The sequence below is a fragment of the Megascapheus bottae genome, chromosome 31, assembly GCF_031878675.1.
Source record: "Megascapheus bottae isolate mThoBot1 chromosome 31, mThoBot2.hap1, whole genome shotgun sequence".
NCBI classification, from domain to species: domain Eukaryota; kingdom Metazoa; phylum Chordata; class Mammalia; order Rodentia; family Geomyidae; genus Megascapheus; species Megascapheus bottae.
The window spans coordinates 2,328,912-2,354,502 of record NC_143539.1 but is presented as its reverse complement, the minus strand read 5'-3'; the positions used below and the strand labels follow the sequence as shown (position 1 = coordinate 2,354,502).

The 25,591-nt window shown below is 54.0% G+C and overlaps 3 protein-coding genes across 11 annotated transcripts in view; 1 reads left to right on the top strand and 2 right to left on the bottom strand.

Annotated features, from left to right (window-relative positions):
- Positions 1-21,473, bottom strand: part of Il4i1 (interleukin 4 induced 1) — a 26,383-nt gene extending 4,910 nt beyond the window's left edge. For 2 of the 6 annotated variants that reach the window (XM_090322354.1, XM_090322358.1), the window contains exons 1-3: positions 20,904-20,988; positions 3,653-3,739; positions 1,979-2,171 (exon numbers count right to left, since the gene is read on the bottom strand). In XM_090322354.1, coding sequence (XP_090178480.1) covers positions 1,979-2,015 — 37 coding nt within the window. In that variant the 5' untranslated portion in view covers positions 2,016-2,171; positions 3,653-3,739; positions 20,904-20,988. Of the gene's footprint in view, positions 1-56; positions 69-171; positions 199-1,978; positions 2,359-3,652; positions 3,740-20,903; positions 20,989-21,383 lie in introns of those variants that run through there. The other 4 variants (XM_090322356.1, XM_090322357.1, XM_090322359.1 and 1 more) reach the window with 4 other exon arrangements.
- On the bottom strand, positions 5,583-21,489 carry Nup62 (nucleoporin 62). 3 transcript variants are annotated; one of them, XM_090322381.1, is made up of 2 exons: positions 21,408-21,489; positions 5,583-7,397 (listed from the first exon to the last, which is right to left on the bottom strand). In XM_090322381.1, exon 2 carries the CDS (start codon positions 7,330-7,332, stop codon positions 5,767-5,769), a length of 1,566 nt encoding a protein of 521 aa, XP_090178507.1. In that variant the 5' UTR covers positions 7,333-7,397; positions 21,408-21,489; the 3' UTR covers positions 5,583-5,766. The 3 variants fall into 3 exon arrangements, with proteins under 3 accessions (XP_090178507.1, XP_090178506.1, XP_090178505.1); XM_090322380.1 differs by having other exon boundaries at positions 21,384-21,476; XM_090322379.1 differs by lacking the exon at positions 21,408-21,489 and adding an exon at positions 20,904-20,988.
- Atf5 (activating transcription factor 5) lies at positions 21,378-25,591 on the top strand. 2 transcript variants are annotated; one of them, XM_090322447.1, is made up of 3 exons: positions 21,378-21,464; positions 23,271-23,561; positions 24,618-25,591. In XM_090322447.1, the coding sequence occupies exons 2-3, from the start codon at positions 23,384-23,386 to the stop codon at positions 25,286-25,288; spliced, it is 849 nt and encodes a 282-aa protein (XP_090178573.1). In that variant the 5' UTR covers positions 21,378-21,464; positions 23,271-23,383; the 3' UTR covers positions 25,289-25,591. The 2 variants fall into 2 exon arrangements, with proteins under 2 accessions (XP_090178573.1, XP_090178574.1); XM_090322448.1 differs by lacking the exon at positions 21,378-21,464 and adding an exon at positions 22,096-22,166.

Below are 25,591 nucleotides of genomic sequence, written 5' to 3'. Positions count from 1 at the left end.
AGTTCTGGCTTGAGTTCCATCTCTGTCCTCCACCAGGGGCCTCCCCAAAGCCCTACCTTGGCCCTTCAGAGATCTGGGTTCCAGTGCCCTCTCCACGTGGGGGCCTGCCCTCCTTAAATTGGCCGCCCCCACCCCCTGGGAGCTGGGCTCCAGGAAATGAAACTGCCTTACTGAAGGCTGGAGGCGGAGGCTGGAGGGGTGGAGGGTCTGGAGGAAGTTAAAAGTCTCTTTTCTTGCTCTTGCCCCATATAGCAGCTGAGAGGCCAGAAATAAATATTTAGGTAACTGGTGAGGGTGGGGGTTAGCCTTGTCTTGGTCATGAGGTCCGTGGGCAGTCTTCTCCAGACCGCACAGGCCTGTGCCAGGGTCCCTTTCTCTCCAGTCCCTCTCCGGCTTTCGGGCATGTTCCTGTCTGCTGTTCCTCAGGGGTCACTGTGCCCAAGCAGCAGGGGCTGGAGCAGAGCCCAGGGCTGCAGGAGACCCGACGGAGGGGTCTGGAGCCACCCTGGCAGGCAGCCATTTGCCCTCATCCTCGACTTCTCATCCCTGACTTGAGGACCTACTGTGGCACATGGGGCAGGCCAGGCTGTGTGTAGGGTGACCCCTCAGAGAAACAGCCTGGGCCTGCAGGAGCCCGTGCCCTACCTCCACCACCATCTCCAGCCACCCTGGGCAGCCCCAGGGCGCAGAGGGGAGGCTCCCTGGGGTCTGGAAAGAGGGAAGCAGAGGCAGGGAGGGGCGGGTACTGTTGGGAATGGTCTGGAAACCCCCACAGCAGGCTGATGGGTGCAAATTGCCAGGAGGGGTGAGGCTGGGAGAGCCAGAGCAAACACAGAAGCCAGCCAGATTACATCTGCAAATACAGTGGCTTGGCCCCTGCCTGGAGGCTCAACTGCGAGCTGGGACCCCTCACCACCACGCAGGAGGACCTAGAGCCATGAAAGGAGCAGGGCTCTGGGGCCTGGCATGGGGAGCGGCCCGGGGCAGCTGCTCACTGCTCCACCTAGCCTGGTGGGTTCTCCAGAGCCTTTCGACACCACAGCACCCTCTTCCTCCCCAAGGGGAGACAGTCAAAGCATCTTCGGATACTACCAAATGCCCCCAGGGGAGCAGTAGGGGGATAAAGTGGCTCCTGGAGGGGGCTGGGCCAACATTGAGCCTAATGGGGAGAACTGCCCTCACGGCCTGAGACAGCTGGGAAGCAGCAAGCCACGCTCCTAGGCAATTCCCTGAGCTTTGGTCTCTCTCCACGCCCCACGCCCCACGCCCCACGCCACGGGTCATCTGGGGATTGCTTTTTATTTCAGGTTGTGTGTGTGTGTGTGTGAGTGCCTGTGCCATCCTGGGTCTTGAACGCAGGACCTGATAACTGTCTCTGAGCTTTCTTTGCTCAAGGCTGGCTCTGCCACTTGAGCCACAGCTCCACTTCTGGCTTTGTGGAGATTCATCTCATGTGGCTTTGAATCGTAATCCTCAGGTCTCGGCCTCCCCGCACCAATCTTAAGAACCACACCTTCCTAGTTACGTTGGAGGCCATGCTGAGTTAGGTGGGGTGGGGCCAGGAAGGCCTGAGCCAAGGAGGCCAGTGGGCAGTGCTGGTTAGTTTGAGACAGCTAAGGTCATAGGATGGGGTGGAGGGTGGGGTGAACGGGTTTGGGGGAATTCTGCTTCTCTGGTAAGAGCTTCTAAGAAAAGAGTGGAATCTTCAGAGAGAAATGGTGGAAAAACCCTAGTAGATTTGGTTAACTCCAGCCAGACCCATGATGACATGTTCAAGTGTTTAAGTCAGATCTGGGGAGCTCCGGACACCCCAGGGACCCAGCTCCTGCTGGGCCAGGCTGTCTGGGAACCAGGCCTGGACAGGAGGGAGCACACCACATGCTGATCTTTGCCCTGACCACCAGGTACGGGTCCCGTTCCCAGAGCCCGCCTTCCCCAGCTTTCAGGACACCCTGGACCCCCGGTGAAGGGCACTCACTGCATAGCTGTCTCAGGGGGGCTCGCTTAGTGCCCATGGCCTTTCTGCTTAGCCAGGGACAGACGTCATCGTTGGATGTGTGTAGAACCAGGCGAATGGCGGTGGCCAGGTCCTGAGGTGGGGTCAGAGCGGCTGGGACGAAGCAGCGGCCAGAACCTCCTGTCTCCAAAGTGTGCGCTACTATGGATACTTTCTAACACACACAGAAACAGATGCCAGCGTGCCCATTACTCCGCAGCCTGGGTTCTTTCGGCCACCTTCTATTGTTTTGTAGGTTAATACTTTGGGAAACTTTCTACCACAAACTTTCCCAGAAAGAGCAGAAGCTTTACAGGTTTTGTGGTTTCTGTCTCCAGGCAGCCATCCACAATATGCAAATTAGGGTGTGGCTGTGTTCCAATAAAGCTTTATTGACAACAATAGAATACAAGCTCATAGTTTACCCCACTGTTCCATAAGAGAACTTATTTGCTTAAAGAAATAAAACTGCAATACCACTCTCATATTGTAAAATGGCAATAATATCACCAAATCAAGGTTTACATTTTCTGGATTGTCTCCAATTTTAAGTTCATTTGAGTCAAGACTTAAATGGACATTCCACATTGTGTGGCGTGGTGGCCATGGACCTATGGCTTCTAGTTTTGTGGACTGGGAGGGGGGTATCAATCTGCTTAGGTGCAGGGGGGCCTGCTGTGACCCCAGGCCCACAGGTGAGGTCCAGTCAAGGTCACCTAGCAGGAACATCTTTGGTGTTCATGGAGGCTGAGCTGGATGGTATTTGGAGGTGAGACAGGCTGAGGACACTTGGGAGGGGACTCTGTGAATGCTCGTGGGCTGGGGGCCAAGCCTGAACCCTGGCAGTGGTCAGTGGCCCATGCCTATAAACCTAAGTACTCAAGAGGCCATTTGGAGGATCTCAAAAGCCAAAAACCTAGCCAGGGGCAGTGGCTCATGCCTGTAATCTTAGCTACTCAAGAGGCTGAGATCTGAGGATCCAGGTTCAATGCCAACCCAGGCACAAAAGGACCTGAGACTCTTATCTTCAATTAATCACTAGAGAAAGGGAAGTTGGGCTTGGCTCAAGGGTAGGGTGGTAGCCTTGAGCTGAAGAGTTAAGGGACAGTGCCAAGGCCTAGGGGTAGGGTGGTAGCTTTCAGTGAAGAGCTCAGGGACAGCAGGCCTATGACCCACCAAAACAAACAAAAAAGAAACAAAAAAAACCAAAAACCTGACTTTGTTTTGTTGTAGTACTGGGATTTAAACGTGGGGCCTTGTACTTGCTAGGCAGGAATCTAACCACTTAAGCCAGGCCTCTAGCTCTTGCATTTATTTTTTAAATAGGGTCTTTGTGCCATATTTTTTTGGGTCTGTGCCCAGAATGGCCTGGACCACAATTCCATTTCAATAATCCGTATGTATCTGTGATAATGTGCACCAATGCACCCAGCCCATCAGTTGAGATGGAGTCTTGTGAACTTTTTGCTTCTATCCTTCTGACACCTGCCCTTCAAGTAGCTGGGATTACAGAACAACTTTTACAGCACCCAAACTTGGGTTTACTGAAACCATGGCAGCTTTGGCCTCCTGGATGTTGGATTTCAGGTGTGCACCAGCATGCCTGACTTTAACAGGGAAAGGAAATTTGGTAAGCGCTTACTAAAGGAGAGTCACCTTTGAAAGCCTCTGAGTCCAAATTCAGTCACATTTGTCTTCATGTTAATGAATGAAGAACTTAACAACCACCGGCCTGTTTTCTTCCTGGAAAGGCAAACTACAGTTATAAGGAGGCAGACATCCACAGGGTAACACTCTGCAGAATGCCAGCCTGTGGCAACCGGGGGAGACCCCTCCCTGACTGTCCCAGTAGCCTGCTAGGACATGGTGAGTCTCCTGATTTATTTGAAGGAACTTTTGTTCTTCAAAGTACAGAGCCCAATGTCTTTTATGGGGGGGGGGGGGGGGAAGTAGGCATTTCACTCCAATTCATTTTTGTAATATATGACAGCAGCCTAGACAACCCAAGACCTTCCCTCAAGCAAAATAGTCAGGGGTCCAGGCCCAAGGACTCAAGATCAAGGCAGTGTGAGGGGAGGGGGGATGATTCCCTCTCTAGCTCATTCTCTGGAACAGCCTCTCCTGGAACTACTGATATCCTATGCTCACTCTGGCAGCACATAAGGAACAACTGATCAGCGTTAGCATGGCCACTGCAAATGATTCCATACTGTCTCTTCAAATATTTCCTGAGCTACTTTTGCTAAAGGGTAGAGCTCTACCACTTGAGCCACAGTGCCACTTCTGGCCTTTTCTGTGTATGTGGTACTGAGGAAACGAACCCAGGGCTTCAATGCATACTAGGTGAGGGCTCTGCCACCAAGCCACATTCCCAGCCCTATTCCTTAGTTTTATAAACCCTGTTACCCATCCCCTCCAAAAAAATCCAAAAACAACAACAATAAAAACCCAAGTGGGGCACTGATGGCTCACACCTGTAATCCTAGTTACCAGGAAGCCGAGAAATGAGGGTCAGGGTTCATGGTTCAAAGCCAGCCCGAGCAAGAAAGTCCCTGAGACTCTCATCTCCAATGAACCACCAGAAATCCAGAAGTGGTGCTGTGGCTCAAAGTAGTAGCATGCTAGCCTTGAGCAAAAAGAGCTCAGGGACAGTGCCCAGACCCTGTGCCCCCCCCGCCCCCAAAACAACCCTCAAAACTGTGTCCTCCAGAGGCCAAGATGCCCAAGGAAATGATGACTGCCTACCATCTGCTTTGTAAGACTTGGACAGCCTCCCCACCTGTGGAGGGCCAAAGCTTCAGGCCCGAGGTGGGCCAGTATCCGGAAGTCACCTTCCCACCCAAACCTGTACCCCACCGAGGCACAGCAGAATCCTCCAGCCAGCCCCAGACAGAGACCACCTGTCCCCGTTAGGGTGATGCCTTGGGGATGGTGGCAGAGGCAAGCCTCACCACACAGGTGCTTCCTCCGGCAATATTCTTTCGGGCCCTAGCTGTGGACCCCCTCTGTCCACGTCTAACACGTATGCAGGTGGACAGCACTTCAGTTCACAATTCTTTATTTAGGAAAGCAACACACAACCATAGGCATTGCAGGGAATACAGCAAAACAGTGAAAAAAAGCCATCTGGATACAGCCAGCTTCTTCGCAGATTGTGACTACTCAAGTTCGGCACCAGGAGGCTCGGGGACAGGCTGTGATGGCCTCTGTCAAGGGAGGCAGATATCTCTGTGGACTGGCACTATGGCAGGTCTGATTGCCACTTTCTCTACCGATCAGGATCGGGCTGGAACACAGGAAAGCACAGCACAGCTTCCTGGAGGATGAGTGAGGTGGCAGAGGAGGCCTCAGCCCCAATCCTTCCCTGCCCCTGCCCTCAGCAGGCTATCTGTCCAGCTCACAGATGGCCTTGGTTCCACGACAGACAGACAGACATCTTGTAGTCTAAGACCTGGCTGCCATCTCCTATAAGGACAGCAGGTTTTTTTCCGCTCTGCATCCATGACTGCATTGAACCAGGTGGCCTCAAGACTAGAGAATGCTCTAAAGCTTCTCCATCCCTTGGCTGGGGAAAGGATGAGGGGAGAAGGGACTAGGACACAAGCGTAAAACACAAAAGCTCTCAGTAGGTTTCTGCCTGGACCAGAGGATTCCAAACAGTTCCCATTTGCTAACAAGAAATCAAAAGCACACAACACTTCTCTCAACAGCACAATCACTTGAAAAGAAGAACAAGAGAAAACAAGAAAATAAGAGAGCCCCACTCGGCCTCAGTCGAAGGTGATCCGGAAACTGCGCTCCTGCTCCTTGCGGCGCCCCTCACAGACCCGGGCGACTTCGTCCACCTTGCGCTGCAGCAGGGCGGAGTTCTGGTCGATCCACTGCAGCGAGTCCATGTGCGCATTGAGGATCTTGCAGATCTGCTGTAGCGGGTCGCTCGTGTCAGCGGGGCCCCCGGACGTGTTCAGATGCTCGATGATGTCCTTGAGGTCCTGGGCCATGCGCTTCAGCTGCGCGTCAATGTTCTCCGCCAGCTTGTAGGTCTTCTCGCGCTCCTCGTCGGCATGCTGCAGGTAGATGGTGCCGCTCTGCTCCTTCACCAACTCCTCCAGTGGGCTCAGCAGGTCCTCCAGCTCCTTCTGCTGTGACAGGATGAAGTCGAGCTCCTGGTCCAGCCTCTTCTGGTCCAGCTTCACCTTCTCCACCTCGCGGTGCAGGGTGGTGATCTTCTCCCCGTTCTCGATGAGCGTGCGGTCCCAGGCGTTCACCTGGGTGGCCTGCTGCAGGAAGTGGCGCTCCTGGTCCTCCAGCTCCAAGCTCCACTTGTTGATGAGGCTCTCCAGCTGCCCATAGGTCATCACGGGGCAGGCAGCCGTCCCCGCTGTGGTGCTGGTGCCTGGTGGAATGGTCACAGCGGCTGCTGTGTTACCGGGAACCCCAGCTGGCACAAGCGGTTTTAAACTCAAGGCAAAGCTGCTGCTGTTGGTGGTGGTGGTGGCCGCGGGTGCACCAGTGGAGGTGCCAGAAGCTGCTCCAGGGGCCTTTAGACTGAAGGCCAGCGTCCCAGCTCCAGGAGCCCCAGCTGTGGTGGCTGGGGCTGAGAGGGAGAGCCCTGTGGCGGCAGACGAGGTGGGGGCAGCAGCTATGGAAGCAAAGAGGGTGGGCCCTGCACTGGTGGTGGTGGTGGTAGTGGGAGCAGGGGTGGTGCTGGCCCCAGCCCCGGTGCTCGCTGGGGTGGCGGCACTAAACGGCAACCCAGGAAGGGCAGTGGGCTGGGCCAAACTACCCAAGGAGCCAATGTTGAAAGCAGATGCCCCAGGCTGCGTGGCACCTCCGCTACTGAACAAAAACCCTCCAGATGTGGTGGTTGGGGCTGTGGAGGTGGTGGTGGTAGTGGTGGTGGTGGTGGAGCCAAACACAAAGCTAGAAGATGCTGCCCCCTGGTTGGAGGCGCTGGCACTTGATATGGCATTGGTGAGCGTGCTGCTGCCGAGCCCAAAGCCACCTGTGTTGGCTGGGGCTGGGGTGGCGGCTGTATTGGTCAAGTTTAGTTTGGGGGCAGTGATCCCTAAGGAAAAGCCACTTCCTCCTGAAGCAGGAGTTGTTCCAAAAGTGAACCCCGTGGTCTGTGTGGTTGGAGCCTGGGTTGTGAGTGAGAACAGGCTGGTGGAAGGGGTGCTTGTAGTTGGCTGGGAGGCAGTCCCAAAATTAAACAATCCAGTGCCTGAAGCAGAGAAGGAAAACCCTGTGGAGGGCGTGGTCGTTGAGGTCTTTGCCGTGCCAAATGTGAACCCGCCTGTAGAGGCCCCAGTGCCTCCAAAATTAAACCCGCTCATGGCTCCAGACTCTGGCGACAGCAGCTACTTCGGAGCTCCCAAGCCAATCCTTCAGCGTCCGCAACCTTGGGAAGATTTTTAAAGCAGAGGAAGGGACATGATCAGTTTTGGAAGGCAACCTTGGAGGCATGATGGGGCATGCGCGGTGCAGGCGCCGCAGGGATGCACTAGACAGCAGCAGATTAGCAAAGAAGGTTCTAGAGGCCCAAGCCCATGCCCACAGCCAGGATCAGACACGAGGAGCTGTGGGCTGGCTGTCACTGTGGTCAGCACAGTTCCCACTGCCACGAAGAAGACAGGAGACAGCCTGGACTAGGCTGGGTCCAGGGAGGCCCAATGGAGGTGTGAGTGGGGCTAGGACAAGACCACCCCTGGGACCTGCTCCCCCAGGGCCCACTTTGTGTGTGCAGGAGCCAGCCTGATGCACACTGCCAGATGGCTGCACTGGACCTGGCAGACCAAGATGGGCCCTGGAAGCCAATCCAGGTCATGGGGCAGAAACATCCCCCAGTACCTTCCAGGGACTGAGGGCGTGGAAAGCCTGATGCTGTCAGGGTACTAGATGGTCCTGCTTGCTATAGCACCTGGCTCACAGACAAGCTAAGACATGGTCAATCTGAGGCAGAAATGGAGCCAAGGCAGGTATTCACCTGGCCTTTCCCTTGACCACTACCCACTTCCATTCAACTTCACTCCACTTCCCACTGGCCTCCTGTAATTTGTGACAAGCTCAAGGTGCGTCATGGTACAACTGCAAAGTTGAAGGTACCTAGCAAGGAAAGGCTGGGCTGGGCCAGGCGAAGGCTGACTTCTTCAGTGCCCAGGGGGTGGTTGGTGTGCCGGGAGCTGAGCCTGTCTGTGGGCCTGCTGCCACTGCAGACCACTGGTCCCATTCCAGAGCCGGTCTCCTCACATAGCACAGCACTTCCCACACCCTGGCAGATATGGGCATGTACACCAGCACAGGTGCCAGAGCACAAGTGCTCAGCTGTGGCCATACAATGAGGTGTCAGGCCATTCCCTTCCACACGGGGTCTTGCTGGGGAGAAGGCTAGAACTCTCATCCCCTCTCAGCCTCCCAGTCACTAAACAGCAGGTCTGCGACACCAGCTTGAGCTATCTCTCTGGCTCAGCTCAGATAACACGAGTGAGATCTGCTCTAGCTATGGGTGAGCAAGGCTCCCAGGCTGGCCCTCAGTCACTCTGCCTGTGTTTTGCCTCAAGGGTGGCAGGGGATGGGTACCCAGGGTCAGCTTTGACCACAGCTGGTTGGAGGGAGCTCAGTGTCGCCATCCAGTAGCCCTGCCCTGCAGGAAGTGGACAGCACAAACTGATTTCCAGCGGGGTCAGCACAGGAGGCAGCACAGCACTTCCAGTGACGTCCATGGCCCAATCCCTCACTTGGGCATCTACAGCCTTATGCGACAGAAGGGACTCTGCAGACGTGACTACGGCAGAGGCTATTAGATGACCGGGGTAAAGATGAGCAATGAATGCACCCAAGGATGAAGACGGGAGAAGGGGCCACAGGAAGCTGGAAAGTACAAGGTTGGAAAGAAAGAGATGCAACCCTCCCTGGGGCCTGCAGAAGGTGGAGCCATGAGAGCATTAGACTAACAGGAGGGTTTTGTGCTGTCATAAGCTACTAAATTTACAGAGATCTGTGAGCAAAGTAGAAGAATACAGACAAGCAGAAACTGCCTGGCAGATCTGGAATAGGACCTGGCCACTTACTCCCTCCTCACTCTCTCTTGCTCGGTGGCCAGAGCAGGCATGGAAACATGCTTTCATACTAAGGGAGCTGGAACCAGGAGGAGCATAATCCCAGCACTGGGGACACGAAGGCAGGAAGATCCTAAAATCCAGGGTAGCCTAAACTACATAGACCTTGGGGGGGGGGGGGGCATGAAGCCATACCAAGGGCTCACCCCTATGCTCATAACGGTAATCAGGAAGCTGAGATCTTAGGATCATGGCTCAAGGCAGACATCTTGAGGCACTTGCTAACCAGTAAAGAGCTGTAACTAGAGGTGTGAATCAAGTAGTAAAGCACCAGCCATGAGCTAAAAAGCTAAGCAAGAACACATTCAAGCCCCAGAACAGGCACCCATCACACCATACCCCCCCCCCCCGCCACGGCAAGGGCTATGATGTTCCATGTATGGCCGGATGTGGCATGTGGTTGACCTCAAATTTAGCACGAACTCATTCAGTCTGCTGCCCCTGCTCTGGCTCTTTGTGGTAATTCTAATGTAGGTATTTCTGGACAGCAACTCATTCTTAAGAACTATGTGACCCGCACTGCGTAAACTCAACTCTCCAATCTTTGCCCAAGCTCTCAAGAGGGGCCAGACTGTGGTCCCCTGCTGCAAACCCTCTAGTCTCTGCTCCACCACATGGTCCACAGCACCCCGGTGGCTCACTCGAAGCCCACACCATCTTCCCTTCCCCGAAACAGCCAAGCAGTGCAGCCAGCAAGCTCCTCGCCAGGCACAAAGCCATCCCTCACACTGAATCTTTTTTTATTTTTTTTTGCCAGTCCTGGGGCTTGAACTAAGAGCCTGGGCTAGGGCCCTAAGCTTCTTTTGTTCAAGGCTAGCACTCTACTACATGAGCCACAGGGCCACTTCTGGCATTTTCTGTATATGTGGGGCATGCTAGCCAAGCACTCTACCATTAAGCCACAATCCTAGCCCCCAATAGACCTTTCAATTCTGCCTCTGTGGGTCCTTGGGCAAGACAGTCTGGAGGCCCTCCATGCCTCAGTTTCCATGGCTATAATAAGCATAGTCTACTCGTGAGGAGTAAACCAGGCCACAGCTGAGCAGTGAAGGGTCTGGCCTGCAGAGACCCCACCCCAATCCTCCTCCTTGTCAGTTCTCCTGGAAACGTCCCCACCCCCCAACACTGCCCCAGCAATGCACTCAGCTGGAACCACAGGCCCTGCCCTGCGCACACTCACTCTTGTGTGACAGAACACAGTGGAGACACCTGGAGCCAGGCTGGTTAACTGAGGAACAGCGACACCTACGCATCAAAAACTCGGCTCCAAAGCTTCCGCCATTACTAACTTGCATCTAAAAACACACAGAAGAGCACTTACAAAAAGCTCTTTGCACACTATTTAAAGCACACTGAAGGAGCCACCTTGTGTGGCGGCGTGGCGGCCTGGCTGGCTGGCTACATACTGTCGGCACAGACACCATCTGTTACCTCAGTCCCATTCTGAGCAAGGCTGGGTGAACTCAGGAGTAGGCCACAGACAGACAGGGCCAGAGCAGAAGCCATGTCAATAGAAGCTGGGTGGCAAAGAGAATGGGGATGCCAGAGCTAGCCAGGGAACGGAGACGGACAAATATCCAGTGGAGGCGGGCCACAGGTAGTTGAAGGAAGAAGCTGAAGCATCGCAAGTGTCTAGGTGGGAAGGGTTAGGTGTAGCACTCAGTAAAGGGCAACCAGGGATCCGGGCTGTCCTGATCCTTCACATCCTCAAGAGGATCTAGGGATCGCCCAGCTTCCAGAAGGACCACTCAGCCCAGGCAAGACAATCTTGGGCCTGGCTTCACCCTATGGATGCCCCACCTTACTTACTCTTGGCCAAGTTCTGCTGCTGGTTGATGTGCAGCACCACCACCTGGTGGTGTGGTGACTGTGCAGAGCCAATGGGCCCAGGAAGGACAGGGCCAGGGGTGTGCAGGACACACACCCACTCTGGTCCCATGGGATTCGCTATGTGAACACTGGAGGGCGAGGTGAGCATTAAGAGGTGGAGGCAGGGTGGGCACTGGTGGCTCCCACCTGTAATCCAGCTAAGATCTGAGGATCTCAGTTTAAAGCGAGCCCTGGCAGGAAAGTCCCCATGGAACTTTTTTATCAGCTGTGGGGCTTCATCTCAGGGCCTGGTTGCTGTTCCTGAGATTTTTAACTCAAGGCTAGCGCTCTACCACTTCAACTACAGTGCCACTTCTGGTTTTTGAGTGATTAACTGGATATAGGAATCTTACAGGGATTTTTCTTCCCCAGCTAGCTTTAAACAGTGATCCTCAGATCTCAGCCTCCTGAATAGCTAGGATTACAGGTGTGGGAAGCCAGAGACTGGCTTCCCATGAGACTCTCATCTCCAATAAACCACTGAAAAAATGGAAGTGGTGCTGTGGCTCAAGTGGTAGAGTGCTAGAACACAAAGACTCAGGGACAGGGCCCTCAGTTCAAGCTCTACAACTGACAGAGAGAAGGGTGTGGGGGGAGATATGAAGGCAGGATTCTGAGGTGGAGGCAGGAAATTACACGCTGAAGGCAGCCTGAGCAAGGAAAAGTCCCAAGGCCTAGGGGAAACAGTGTGTGCCTGGCAAGTGCATGCTCCATCCCTAGCATCACAAAAGAAGCAACAGTTACTCTCTCATCAATGTATATATGCATGCCTGACATACCACGAAGAAACCCATTGGTACAATTCCTATACACTAAAAACAAGACAGACAACCAAGCTTAGATGACAGGAAAAATAACACAGACTGTTGAGAAGAGAGGGTGACAGGATGAATATGGTCACAATAATTTATTTGTACATAGAGAACCTGCTGAAAATATTTTAAAGAGGCAAGGGAGACAGATGGAAGTGGGTTTGGCCTGAACATTGCATGCAAATATAGGCACATCACAAGAAAACAGATTTATACAACTAAGGAAGAAATTACAGACGAGTTATGGGACCTAAGGAGTGAAAACAGCCAAGAGTGAGGGCACAGAGATAGAGAGGGAAGAAGGGCATCACAAACCAGTGGGCTGGGCTGGGAGTTTAGCCTAGTGGTAGAGTACTTGCCTAGCATGCACGAAGACCTGGGTTCAATTCCTTGGCACAACATACATAGAAAAAAAGGCCAGAAATCGTGCTGTGGCTCAAGTGGTAGAGCTCTAGCCTTGAGAAAGCCCAAGGACAGTGCCCAGGCCCCGAGTTCAAGGCCCAGGACTGCGTGTATGTGTGTGTGGGGGGGGGGAACCAGTGGGCTGAGCTCAGGAGAATCTGACTCCCCAGCCCCCCCCACACCCGGGGGTTCAATCATTCTCTTCTCCTGGGCTCCACTTCTCTCTTACCTCCTGCCCTGTCACACACAGCTTGTCCCAACCCAAAACTGTCTTGAGTCAATATCCCCCTCTCCCATATGCCAAAGAAAAGCTCCAAACCTCAGGGAACAGGCCAGCTCAAGGCTGGCTTTCAGGACTGGAAATCAAGGCTGGGCATGGGGGCTCACGCCTGTATCACAGATACTCTGGAGGCTGACATCTGAGACTCACAGTTTGAAGCCAGCCCAGCCAGAAAAGTCTAAGAAAATCTTATCTATGGAACTGAAGGCATGGCATAAGTGGCAGAGAGCTATGGAATGAAAAAGCCAAGTAAGAGCTTGAGGTCTTGAGTGCAAGCCCCAATCCCAGTATACAGGCACACAAGCACTGCATCTGGCAGCTGGTCTGGCCCCACCAGAGCGGGGCAGGTAGAATGTGGTAGCAGGACCCCCAAGGGGTGCCACTGGTGGTGGCATGGGCTGTTCTGCTCAGTCCTTACCCAACTACCTGCCTGAGGGACACCACCTCACCCCAGATTCCTAAGAAGCCAGACAAGGGCCGGGAGCCGTAGCCTGGTGGTGAGTGTTGGGCTAACATGAATGAAGCCCGGGTTCAATGCCTCAGTACCACATACACAGAAAAAGCTAGAAGTAGTGCTGTGGCTCAAGTAACAGCGCTAGCCTTGAGCAAAAAGTGTTCCAGGATAGTGTCCAGGCCCTGAGTTCAAGCCTCAGGACTGGAGAAAAAAGAAAAAAAGCCAGAGAGGCAGAGCTGCTTTTCCAAGTAAACCTGCAGCAGAGAGAGCAACCGTGGGCCCCATGTGGAGGGAGCACAGGCCTCTCTCACCTCCTGGGCACCTGGACTCTCGCCCAGATGAATGGACACACAGAGGGACAGGAGGCTTTGGTGCCTGTGTGGACATGATTTGCACATGGATCTCCACTGAAAAGGACAAAGGGCCCCATCCCTTGCTATGTTCCCAGGAGACAGGCCATTCCTAGAGGCCCCTGTGCACAAGCACTTATGCACTTCGTATTGCCTGTATGGAAGAGGAAGCATGCGCACAGCTCTGCACTTCTAGCATTTACTGTATCTTTAAGCAGATGGATAGGGAAACCAAGACTTTCAGAGAAGTTCCAAACCCTGCCCCTGCCCCTCCCACAACATGCTGTCTAAGTGACGCCAGGATCCTTACTTCGGTCCTCAACCTCCTCTTCTTTCCCTGGAAAAACACACTGTACCCCTAAGAAATCACCTCACAACGAATGAGCAGTTACTTCTCTTCACCATTCTGGAGGCCAGCCGCGCCCAGGAGCTCAGGTGAAGGGACAGACAGCAGCCTTCCCCAGGGTGAGCCGCCTGCCGCCCAGCTACTGAGGAGCTGGCTGTGAGGCATACGTGCCACCGTGGCTGTTCTCAAGGATTCCAAACCACTACTCTCAACATGAAACGAGACAAACAGATCTGAGGACTCTTCTGGCACCTAACATGTTTACTTATTAAAAACCAAATCAAGCCAGGCGGGTGGCTCACACCTGTAATCCTAGCTATTCAGGAGGCTGAGATCCTCAGATCAAGGTTCAAAGCCAGCCAGGGCACAGAAGGACCTGAGACTCTTATCTCCAATTAACCTCTAGAAAATGGGGCTTGGCTCAAGGGTAGGGTGGTAGCCTTGAGATGAAGAGCTCAGGGACAGCGCCCAACCCAAGTTCAAGCCACATGACCCACCAAAAGAAAAATCAAAATAACCCCCCCAAAAAACTTTTTTTTCTTGTATTGGAAAAAACTCCCCCCCACCCCGCTCTGCTAAATGACAGGAGGGGGGGTTATTCTATGGTTTGAACTCAGGGCCTTGCCCTATTTCAGTGTGACCACGGAAAATCTATCAGATTGAAAATATGTCTTCAAACAAAACACATGCATATAAGCTGGGTGCTTGTGGCTCATACCTGTAACACCTGTAATCCTAGCAGGCAGAGGTGGAGCTCAAGGGGTATAGCACCAGCTGTGAACAGGAAAAAAAAAAAAAAAAAAAAAAAAGCTGGCTCACGCCTGTAATCCTAGCTACCCAGGAGGCTGAGATCTGAGCATGACAGTTCAAAGCCAGCCTGGGCACTAAAGCACTCGAGACTTATCTCCAACTAACCACCAGAAAACCAGAAGTGGCACTGTGGCTCAACGTGGTCGAGCCCTAGCCTTGAGCTGAAGACCGACAAAGAAAAAGAGAACATAAGGCTCTGAGTTCACATTCCAGCACTGGTGCGAGCACACCCACACCCACACCCACAGAAAGATGAGTAGACACTGGTGAGAGTGTGGAGGAGCTGGAGCTTGCACTGGAGGGGGTGATGCACAGTTCATCCACTCTAGAAAGTCAGGCTCAGAGGTGCCCAGACACCTGCCATATCTACCAAAGAGAACCCAAGCACCGGAGTATCCACTAAAAGCTTATACATACATATCAGCAACATTGCCCCCAAGAGCTAAAAAGAGCAACACACACTTGCAATCCAGCTTCCATAAGAAACAAAGCACTGACATACATGAACACACAAAGCTGAGTGAAGCCAGGCACGGCACCATGCATGTGTCTGCAAAATGCCATGTCCAAGACACGCAAGCAGACGGGAAACCAAGTGCTGCAGAGGACAATGGCTAAGGGGGAAGGGGATGAAAACATCCGGAGACAACTGGCAGTGGCTGGATGTCCACTTTGGTAAATGAGTGTGAACAAGACATTAAACTGACCAGCCAGTGACATGGTGCTGTGCTAGGAAGGGATCAAGCTATGGGAAACAGGATTACTACTTTGGGGGTGGGGTGTCATGGTGGCTCCACAGAGCTCCCCAGGCAGGTAGCAGGTGGTGAGCAGGGTAGAGAGCTCACAGGGTGGCTCCCTCTGGGCCTCCCCTCTGTCAACAGGGCTTCCCAGGGGAGGCGTTCCACACTGGGCTGGGATAGTGAGGGTTGTCAATGGGGGAGGCTTCTTTGGGAACCAGGAGGGAGCAGCCAGATGGAAGAACAAAGCATCACCTTACAACTACACCTGGCCTGGGAGTTACCGTGACGAGCGCCACAAGCCAGGTCCTGCTTCCGGGGCTTTACCTGTCTCACTTTCCCCAGCCATTTCATGAGAGGGATCTAATACCAGTATCCCCAGTTTTCAAACAGACAAAGCTCAAGTCAAGAAAACTTATGTCACTTTCCTAAAGCCACACAGAACTATGACCCAGGCTGTCAGCCAAGCCTCTAACTCTCCCATCTCTCTTAGGCGATGTTTTCCCACTTCCTGCCACCACCATCCGCCATGTCAGGCACCATCTCTGAACACACCCCAGGGCTGTGTCCATCCCCTTCCAGATCAGATTTTTTCATTCTTGAATCCAACTCAGCACCATTCCCTATGGAGCAGACCCTGCACGAAGACACCCACCCTCCCACCAGCTCTGTTCCCATAGTTCCTGCTTTGTGGCAGGACAGGCAGCAAGGTCAAGCACAAAGACAAAGGGCTTTGGATCCCAGAGTTGAAGCTTAGTGCTCTCCACAGCCATGGGTCTTAACATTCTTCACAGGGCAGTGCCCATACTGTGCCTGCTGCATGGGGCAGTGAGGAGCGCAGGAGGGCAAGCTGGATCAGAGGCACACGCCGGATCCCAGCACTTGGGAGGCGGAGGCAGGAATGTGTCATGCGATCAGGACCAGTCTCAGCTGCACAGGGAGGCCTCATGGTCTCTGGCATGGCCAGAGAGGATCACAGATTTGGAAAGGTCCTGTGGACCCACAGTCCGAGTCCTAGACACAATCGGGCTTTGCTGGAGGTGTTTCCAAAATTTGAGGTACTCGCTAAATTTCAAAACTTGATCATAGAAAAGAATGGATTTCCACTTTCCCTGCAAAGGCAGCAGCTCTGTCCTATCGAGCTGGCGCCTGCATGATGGGCTCCTGGAGGACCGGGTCTTCAGGGAGGGCCTGCCACTCCCTCTGGCACTCTTCACAGTTTTCCTGCTGAGGAAAACAGCTTGAGGTGAAGACGCACACGGCCGTGACAGCAGCCTGGGCCCGAGGATGCTGCTGCCCATCAGCAGCCACCTGGTCCTTCTAGGGGTGTGTCTGGTCCCTGGGGGCATGTGACGGACACCCACCTGTGGGTGGCCCTATAATTTACCCGAGGATCTGGAAGAAATGTGGCAAGCTAGAAAATGGCCACCCAGAGTTGTCACACTCTAGTTTGCAGCGGCAGTGAGCAATACTCTACATGGCACAATGGTATCTGTAGGTACATGAAACATCTTCCAAAGCAGACAAGATTCCAGATTGAGAGGGGCCCCTAAATGCAACTGCCAGGGCCATTAGGCGAGGGAGGGTTGTGCAGATGGAAGCGGGACAGAGACTAGTAGAGGTGACATAGGAGCACTTCTGAGAGCTCAAGTGCTTCCCAGGGGGACAAGGTGGCCTGAGGACAGAGGAGGGGCTCTGGAGGACTCTGAGTCCCTGGGCCACGTGGCATTCTGTGCCTGACCTGCCCAGCCCCCCTCCCCACACTGCCCTTTCCCCAGCTGGGCTGGCCTTGGCCTTCCTGCCCTTGTTTGCCAGGACACCCACCTTCAAACCCCTGACCCCCTAGCCTCGTGACCTGGTTATCTTCCCGATGTTGCTCAGGACCACGCGGCAAATTCCTGCACCCCTGCTGATGCCTATGGAGTGGGGATGGGGGATGGTCAGACAGTTCTGGGACCAAGGAAGGCCCTCACCTTTGCCTCCTATGTGATTATGAAAGCAGTCACGTACAGCTATCTGTCTCTGCAGAAAGAGCCAAGGCCCTTTCCTCTACCCCTGCTAGGACTACGTGGGAGGAGACAGAGACTGGGTCCAGAATCTGATGCAAAACTGTAGGACTTTCCATCATGCGGGGTCCCACCTGGACTGGGAAACAGATGGGGGCCTCCTCTAGGGCAGAGGGAGAGGCGTGGCAAGCAGGAGGTAGGGAGCCAACAGAACTGGGCAATTGTGATTGCAGGAACAAAAGTGAGGTGAAGGTCCAAGAAAGCACCCCACTGTGTCTTGAGGTCTATGCCCTTTCTCTTGAGCAGTGTTTCTGTGCCACCCTTTTATCACAAGGGGCCTCCGTCTTGTCTCCTGCAGACCAAGATGAGCCCCCTGGGATGTGAGCACCAATGTCCCAGATCTTCAGAGTCCTGCAGAGCGTGGTTAGTCTCCTTCCTTCCTTCTTGGTGCACCCCACCCCCTTCCCATGCTGGGGCCTCTCATCCAGGGCTCTGCTACTCAGGTGTTGCCAGGCAAGTGAGGTCTCCAAAGAATTCCTTCATTTCCCTCCCCACCAGAGAACCAAGGCTGATGCAACCTGCTTGCAATTGCCACCTCACTCCCAAGCCAAGTCCCTCCGCATGGTAAAAGAGTCCCAGCAGCCCTCCCTCTCCACAGCTTGAGGTACCAGCTGATTGGTGAGGCCACTGTACTAGGAACCCAAAGGCAGAGGGAAGACTAAGGCATCAGTATGCTGGACCAGGACTGGGCATTGGCTAAGGCTCAGGGGGCCAAGACCTGAGTCTTCAATCACATCTAGAGCCTGTTAGGAAGGGCAGCCAAGTGCACAGACAGCACCTATTCAGCAGCACTGAGGGAGACCGAGCAGCTAAAGAGAGAAAAGCTCCACGAGCTGACACAGGGATCCAGGGCCCATCAATACCTTCTCATTTAGTAGATGCCGCACACACCAGTACCAACATTCTCCTACACAAATTCATCGCAGTTATTAAAAACACCCGACTAGGCAGGCACAGCTGACTCACATTTACAATCCTAGCTACTCAGGAGGCTAAGATCTGAGGACTGAGGTTCAGAGCCAGTCTGAGCATAAAGTCCTTGAGACTCTTCTCTCCAATAGACAAACCACTCAGAAAAAGGGGCAAGTGGTGCTGTGGCTCAATAGGTAAGAGCACAGAGTGCTAGCCAGAGCACAAAGAGACTCAAGGACAGCACCCAGGCCTTGAGTTCAAGCCCAGGACATGCAAAAGTAAACCAAAGCAACACACACACACACACACACACACACACGCAAAATAAAAAATAACAACAAAAAACCCTATCATGCTGGCTGCAGTCTGTAGTCCTACCACTAGAAAGACTGCAAGAGAATCGAGAGCTGGAAGCCACCCTGGGCTAGTCTTAAATAAAAACCAGCTCAGGCTAAGCCAGAGGCATGGCTCAAAGTGAGCAAGCATGGGCCTCTGAGATCCAATACTAGGAAAAGAAACTCTGTACTATTTTTAATTTCTTTGGGTATTTGAGACTTGAACTCAGACCTCTTGCTTACTAGGCAAGTGCTCTTAACCACTGAAGCCATACCTCCAGTCCTAAAAATTATTTCAAAATTCAAACCTACAAAAATACTAAAAATTCATGCAGGTGCCTGGCACTGGTGGCTCACACCTGTAATTCTAGATACTCAGGAGGCCGAGATTGGAGGATCCCAGTTCAAAGCCAGCCTGGGCATGAAAGTCTGCTAGACCCTTATCTCCAATTAACCACCAGAAAACTGGAAGTGGAGCTGTGGCTCAAGTGGCAGAGTACTAGCCTTGAGCTGAAGAGCTCAGGGACAATGCCCAAGCCCAGAGTTCAAGCCCCATGACCAAAAAAAAAAAAAAAAAAAAAAATGATCAATGGTAGAAGACCGGCCCATCAAGCCTGAGGTCCTGGGCTCCATCCCCAGCAAGGGGCAGAGGGCTAAATGAGAAGGGGTGTTCTTACTTGTAGTCCCAGCTACTTGAGAAGTCTGAAGTCAAGAGGATCACTCCAGAGCACCAAGCTGGGCAACAGTGTCAAAAACAACTAATCCAGCCAGGCACAGTGGCTCACGCCTGTAATCTTAGTTACTCAGGCGGCTGAGATCTGAGGATCAAGGTTCAAAGCCAGCTCGGCATAAGGGCACAAAAGGACCTGAGACTCTTATCTCCAATTAATCCTTAGAAAATGGGAAGTGGGGCTTGGCTAAATGGTAGGGCAATAGCCTTAAGCTGAAGAGCTCCGGGACAGTGCACATACAGCCACATACATGACACACACACACACAAAACAAACAACAACAACAACAACAACAACAAAACCAAGCAAACCCCAGGACCTTTCTCAGAGGCAGACTCTGGGGGATTATGCCTCTTACTGCCCAGAGCAGACCTACAGCCTAGCCCCAACCCCAGGTCCCTTCAGCTCCTCCTCCACTGAGTGGAAATGGATTCCTAGGTCTCCCTGAAAAGGTGGAAGAACAGTTTTAGAGCACTTACCACTCAGCAATGTAGTCAGAACATATCTGTCAGTACTAATAAGAACCCTTATGTAACACCTACTGCATATCAGGCACAGTACAAATACCACTTCTTACCACAGAGGAAACTGAGGCATAAGGAAGCAAAGGATACTGTCAGGGTCTTACAGATGACAAGTGGGGTGCAGCTGCAGCCTGAACCCAAATAATCTGGTTCTAGAAGCTGTGCTTTAAAATTTTGTTCTGTCTACGGCCTAGATGAATAGAATACCTATCAGCCAAGGCAAGTGAGTGCAAATGCTCAATGGAAAGAACAGGAACTATTCTGTGGAAAGGTAGTGAGATCCCAAGAAGTACTTCCTCCAGGGGAAAGGAAAGAGGCTGAAGCAGCCTATATGCAGCTCTCAAGACCCCTGCCTCCTCTGGATCTTGGCTCAAGTCTCTTAATTGCCAAGGAAGAAAGGCTGAACTCCACATGGGCTGACCTAACAGGAATGAGGGCAGAGTGGGGGGAGAGGAAAGAAAAACACACCCCCAGGCTGGTGGAGGGCTGAATGCAAAGTTAGAGGGCTACTTACTAGAGGGGAACAGATGGGATGATGCACACCTATGTTCCCAGCCACCCTACCTAAGACCCTGTCTCAAAAAGGGCTGGGAATGTGGCTTAGTGTCAGAGTGCTTGCCTAGCAAATGCCGTGAAACCGTAGGTTCGATTCCTCAGTATCACATACACAGAAAAAGCTGGAAGTGGCTGTGGTTCAAATGATAGAATGCTAGCCTTGAGCAAAAGAAGCTTAAGGACAGTGCCCAGGCCCTGAGTTCAAGCCCCAGGACTGGCTAAAGTTTTTTTTGGGGGGAGCCAATACAATCGAAAGGGAAGGGAATGTAGCTTAAGTTTAAGTAGCACATGTGAAGCCCTAAGGTTCAATTCCTAGCCTTGCAAACAAGATGAAAAATTTAATACTTCTTCTTAAAGAAAGGATTTAATAGTTCTAAGCTCAGTGTTTCCTGGTCTGGTTTGGTTTCCACTTATTTTTTTAGTCTAACCCAGGCTGGATCCGAACTGGCTGTGTAGCCTGGGCTGATCTCGGACCCTTTATTCTCAACAACTCCAGAGCTGCGATTACAGGCACGCTTCCCGGTACACTTTCCTCCTCTCACGAGTACCGCCCGAACCGAGGCCAGCGGGCTGGTTTGAATGCCGCGCGGTATGGGTGTGACTTACGCTCGTCTCACCCACGCGGGCTCTCTCGGGGTGCGTGGTCGGCGGGGGAGATGGAGAAGTCCAAAGTGGGGCTGGGAGAAAGTTCCTGAAGCAGAGGGAGGAGAGGACAAGCCAGTGTGGGTTTGCGGGGAGGATGGGGGCGGATGCCCGGACCCAGAGACCCGGCACCGCGCCCAAGGGGCAAGGGGGGAGGGGGAGAGGGCGAACCCGAGGCCGTTGGGAGGGGCCCGGCCCCCCAGCCCCAGGGCGCGGGGAGGCCTCCCGGGGGGCCCCACGGAGAGGCGGGGCGGGGCGCGGAAGGATCCAGACGGGCCGCGCCGCCCCGAGTATATCTGTCCCGGGTCCCCGGGGCCGCCTCATTCCCCGTCCTCAGACCACGATTCCTTCCGACGCCGCCGCCACGCCGCTCCGCCCGCGCAGCCCCCCGCCATGGCTCTGTAGCCGCAAACCCGCCGTCCCCGGACCCGGACCCGCGCTCACCGCGCCTGCGTGCTCTGCTCCCACCTTCCTGCTTCAGCCGAGGCCGCCGCCGCCGCCGCCTCTCTTTTCGGCAGCCATGGAGTAAGTAACCGCTCGCGCCTCCCTCTCCAACCGCCTTTCCCGCCCTTTCGCAGCTCGTGGCCTCCACCGCCAAGCCGGGAGGGGGGGGAGAAACGAGCGGAGAATCACGGTCGCGCAGGCGCAGAAGGGGAGGAAATGGGGCGCAGCACGCGGCTGAGCATGCGCACTCTGCCCGGAGGGAGAGATGGGAGAAGGGGAGTTTTTCCGGAAGTGCTGTTGTTTCAAGGCCGCCCTCGTGCTTTTGCGCGTGCGCACTAGCCTGGACGCCGGGGGGGGGGGCGGGGGGGGTCTGTGAACTGCAATTCCCGCCGGGTTCCGTCGGAAGGCCGGGCCGTGTTGGGTTGTAACTTGCGCGCCAACCCGCGAGAGAGCGGCCTCCGGGCTACAATGGTCGGCTCCACAGTTGGAGCATGCGCTCTGGCGCTCTCCGCGAGAGCCACGCGGGAGGGTGGGGGCTGGGCTAGCTTCGTTTCATTCGGCCACCGGCGTGGGCGGGGATTACCGTAGATTGACAGCAGGAGGCAGGACTTACATCAGCCACTGATGGCCTAGGGGGCCGGCGGCTCGTCCAGAGGCAGGGGCGGGGCCAGGCCTCGGGGGTGGGGCTTGGAGACCGTGGTCACCGCCCAGTTGACAGGGTAAAGCATCACTGAGGGATGACGTTGATAGGGAGGGCGGGGAGGTCCCACAGGAGCTAATTAGGTATGAAATCTAGGGAAGGGGGCAGGGCTTGCAGCAAATTCCCTTGGGATTCTGGTTTTTTTTTTCCCTGGAGGAGTCTTAGGAAGTGTGGGGGGGCGTGTGTGTGTGTGTGTGTGTGTGTGTGTGTGTGTGTGTGTGTGTGTGTGTGTGTGTGTAATTCCCCTGGGAATCCTTTAGGCTTGTGTAGCAGATGACAGATGACAAGGTGGGCCTTGGGGGTTCGATTCCTCAGTACTACATACACAGACAAAAAGTGGTGCTGTGGCTCGAGTGGTAGAGCTCTAGCCTTGAGAAAGCCCAAGGACAGTGCTCAGGCCCTGAGCTCAAGCCCAGGACTGGAAAAAAAAAAAAAATTCTTACTAACTGCTATGGGGTCAAGAGGAGGGGATCCCACGTCCCACCAGAGTCCACCACACAGAGACAGTCTCATATAAAAAGGTGAATTTATCGGGGAAGTAGAGGGTGAACTGACCGGCCAGTGACACAGCGCAGACTCGGGAGCTGACACTGTGACCCCGAGCAGCCCTCACGCTGGGTTTTTAAGGGCAAAACCCATGCGGTCGAATGTGGCCACACAGGTGGCCAATGGGACACAGAGGGACCATAGTCAGCTCCGTCCACAGGCAGGTGGCCAATAGGGTTACAGCCCAGTGTTTGAATTTACCTATCACCTTAGTTGGAGTTGGTGTGCAATTGGGCAGGTCTCCACACAAAGCAGGCCCACCCCCACCCAAGCGGATATCCCTCCTCCTAGGGGATGGGGAGAAGGTCATGGTTGCCCCTCCCTGGAAGGGCAAAGGTGGCTGGGCTGTAACATTGTCGACCTTCCACAATGGGGCGGGGAACTCTTAGGCATTCCAGATGGCGCCAGTCCCTGCTCCCCTTAACACTATCCACAAAAATTCCCTTGGGAATGATTGAGGCCTAAAATTTTGAAGAGCATGAATCTAAGATGACAAGGCCAGGTCTCCATCCCTGATTGGAGGGATGGGAAGACCTCGTCCTCCCCCTCCCCCCACGGGCACTGTGCAGGGCCGGCTTTCCCAGTTCCTTTCCAGGTGAGTCTGACCTCTGACTCTACCCCTTCTCGTCTCACTCTTGCAGGTCCTCCACTTTTGCCTTGGTGCCCATCCTCATCCAGTTGAACAACCACCAGAGCCACCTCCCAATTGGTGCAGCCTACATTGCCATTGGTGTCCAACGCCTGTGCCACAGCCATGTCACTCCTGGCGACCCTGGGGCTGGAGCTGGACAGGGCCCTGCTCCCAGCTAGCGGGCTGGGCTGGCTTGTAGACTATGGGAAACTCCCCCTGGCCCCTGCCCCCCTGGCTCCCTATGAGGTCCTGGGGGGAGCCCTGGAGGGCGGGCTTCCAGGGGGAGGAGAGCCCTTAGCAGGTAAGGCAAGTGGAGAATGGAGGTGGGGTAAGGGCCCCATTAGGGACCCCTGTTAGGGACAGGGGAAGAGAGATGATTCATTTACTAGTTCATTTGATAAATATTTAAGTCTAGTAATGTGCCAGGACCTAGTTTAGGTGCTGGGGACACAGGTAGATACAAGAGTAGCCTGATTATTGGTCCCTGGAGCTCACAGTGGAATGGGGAGACCTGCAGGAGGCAGAAGATGATTTCTAAGTAGAAAAGCTAACTGAGCTAGGGCACCAGTGGCTCACACCTGTAATAAGCCTAGTTATTCAAGAGAGCTTAGGCCAGGCACTGGTGCTCATGCCTATAATCCTGGCTACTCAGGAGGCTGAGCTCTGAGGATCACAGTTTGATGCCAGCCTGGGCAGGAAAGTTCCGAAGATTCTTGACCCAGAGTTTAGCCTAGGTATAGAGTGCTTACCTAGCATGCACGGAGACCCAGGTTCAATTCCTCAGTACTACAAACACAGACAAAATGCCAGAAGTAGTGCTGTGGCTCAAGTGGTAGAGCTCTAGCCTTGAGAAAACCCAAGGACAGTGCTCAGACCCTGAGTTCAAGCTCCAGGACTGGCAAAAAAAAAAAAAAAGATTCTTACTAACCACAAGAAAACCAGAAGTGGACTATGGCTCAAAGTGGTAGAACCCTAACCTTGAGCAAAAGAGCTTTAGAACTTAAGTTCAAGCCTGACAGAAAGAAAGAGAGAGAGATATCTTAGGATCACAATTTGAAATCAGACCAGGCAAGTCAGTCTGTAGAACTCCTATTGCCAATAAACTACCAAAAGAGTCAGAAATGAAGCTGTGGCTCGAATGATAGAATGATAGCCTTGAACAAAAGAAGCTCAGAGACAACGCCTAGTCCCTTAGTATCAGCCCTAGGACCAGCCAAAAAAAGAAAAAAAAAAAAAAACCCACTTAACTGACTGGTTAGCTATTTCCCTGAATGAACTGAGCCAGTGAGCTTGACTGGCACCCACGTGCCTGCCCAGTGGAGCTCAGGGTACTTTCTGTCCCCTGTCCAATCTGCAGGTGATGGCTTTTCTGATTGGATGACCGAACGAGTGGACTTTACAGCTCTCCTCCCTCTGGAAGCCCCACCACCCTCTGGGGCCCTCCCTCCTCCCTCCCCAGCCCCCCCTGATCTGGAAGCCATGGCATCCTTGCTCAAAAAGGAGCTAGAACAGATGGAAGACTTCTTCCTGGATGCCCCCCTCCTCCCACCACCTTCCCCACCCCCACCCTTGCCACCTGCGCCTACCCTCCCTCTGCCCCTTCCCACCTTTGACCTTCCCCAGCCACCTGCCCTGGACACCCTGGACCTGCTAGCTATTTACTGCCGCAGTGAGGCCGGACCAGGGGACGTGGGCTTGGCATCCCTGCCAGGTCCCCAGGTGCCCCCTCCTCCTCCTCCTCCTCCACCATCTCTGCCATCCTGTCGCCCAGCCCCTTACCCCAATCCTGCCACCACTCGTGGGGACCGCAAGCAGAAAAAGAGAGATCAGAACAAGTCAGCAGCTCTCAGGTATCGCCAGAGAAAGCGGGCAGAGGGCGAAGCCCTGGAGGGCGAGTGCCAGGGGCTGGAGGCGAGGAACCGGGAGCTGAGGGAGAGGGCGGAGTCGGTGGAGCGGGAGATCCAGTACGTGAAGGATCTGCTTATTGAGGTGTACAAGGCCCGCAGCCAGAGGAGCCGCAGCAGCTAGACAGGACGAGGGCCCAGCGACAGGGCCCCCTCCCCCCTCCCTCTTTCCCTTCCCCATCTCTTCTCACCCATTTCTGGACTTCTCTCCCTACCAGACGTTCAACCTCTGTACCCCTCTCCCCAGTACTCCCCAGGGAACTAAGGCCCTCAGGTTGGAAGTTGGGAGCTTTTTCTTTCTTGTGGGGCTGAGGATGAAGTCAGGGCTTAGTCCTGGGCCCCTGCTCCCTTCCCGCTGAGGCTGGGAGATTGCGAACGGGTGGTTTCTTTCAAGAAGAGAATAAGGCTTCAAAGCAGGCCAGTGGAG

What these genes read in the sequence shown, in the direction of transcription:
- Atf5 (XM_090322447.1), top strand. Translation starts at nt 23,384, where the DNA reads ATGTCACTCCTGGCGACCCTGGGGCTGGAGCTGGACAGGGCCCTGCTC. An exon ending in GGGAGGAGAGCCCTTAGCAG is followed by an intron (nt 23,562 to 24,617) that starts GTAAGGCAAGTG and finishes TCCAATCTGCAG; the next exon opens with GTGATGGCTTTTCTGATTGG.
- Nup62 (XM_090322381.1), bottom strand. Translation starts at nt 7,332, where the DNA reads ATGAGCGGGTTTAATTTTGGAGGCACTGGGGCCTCTACAGGCGGGTTC.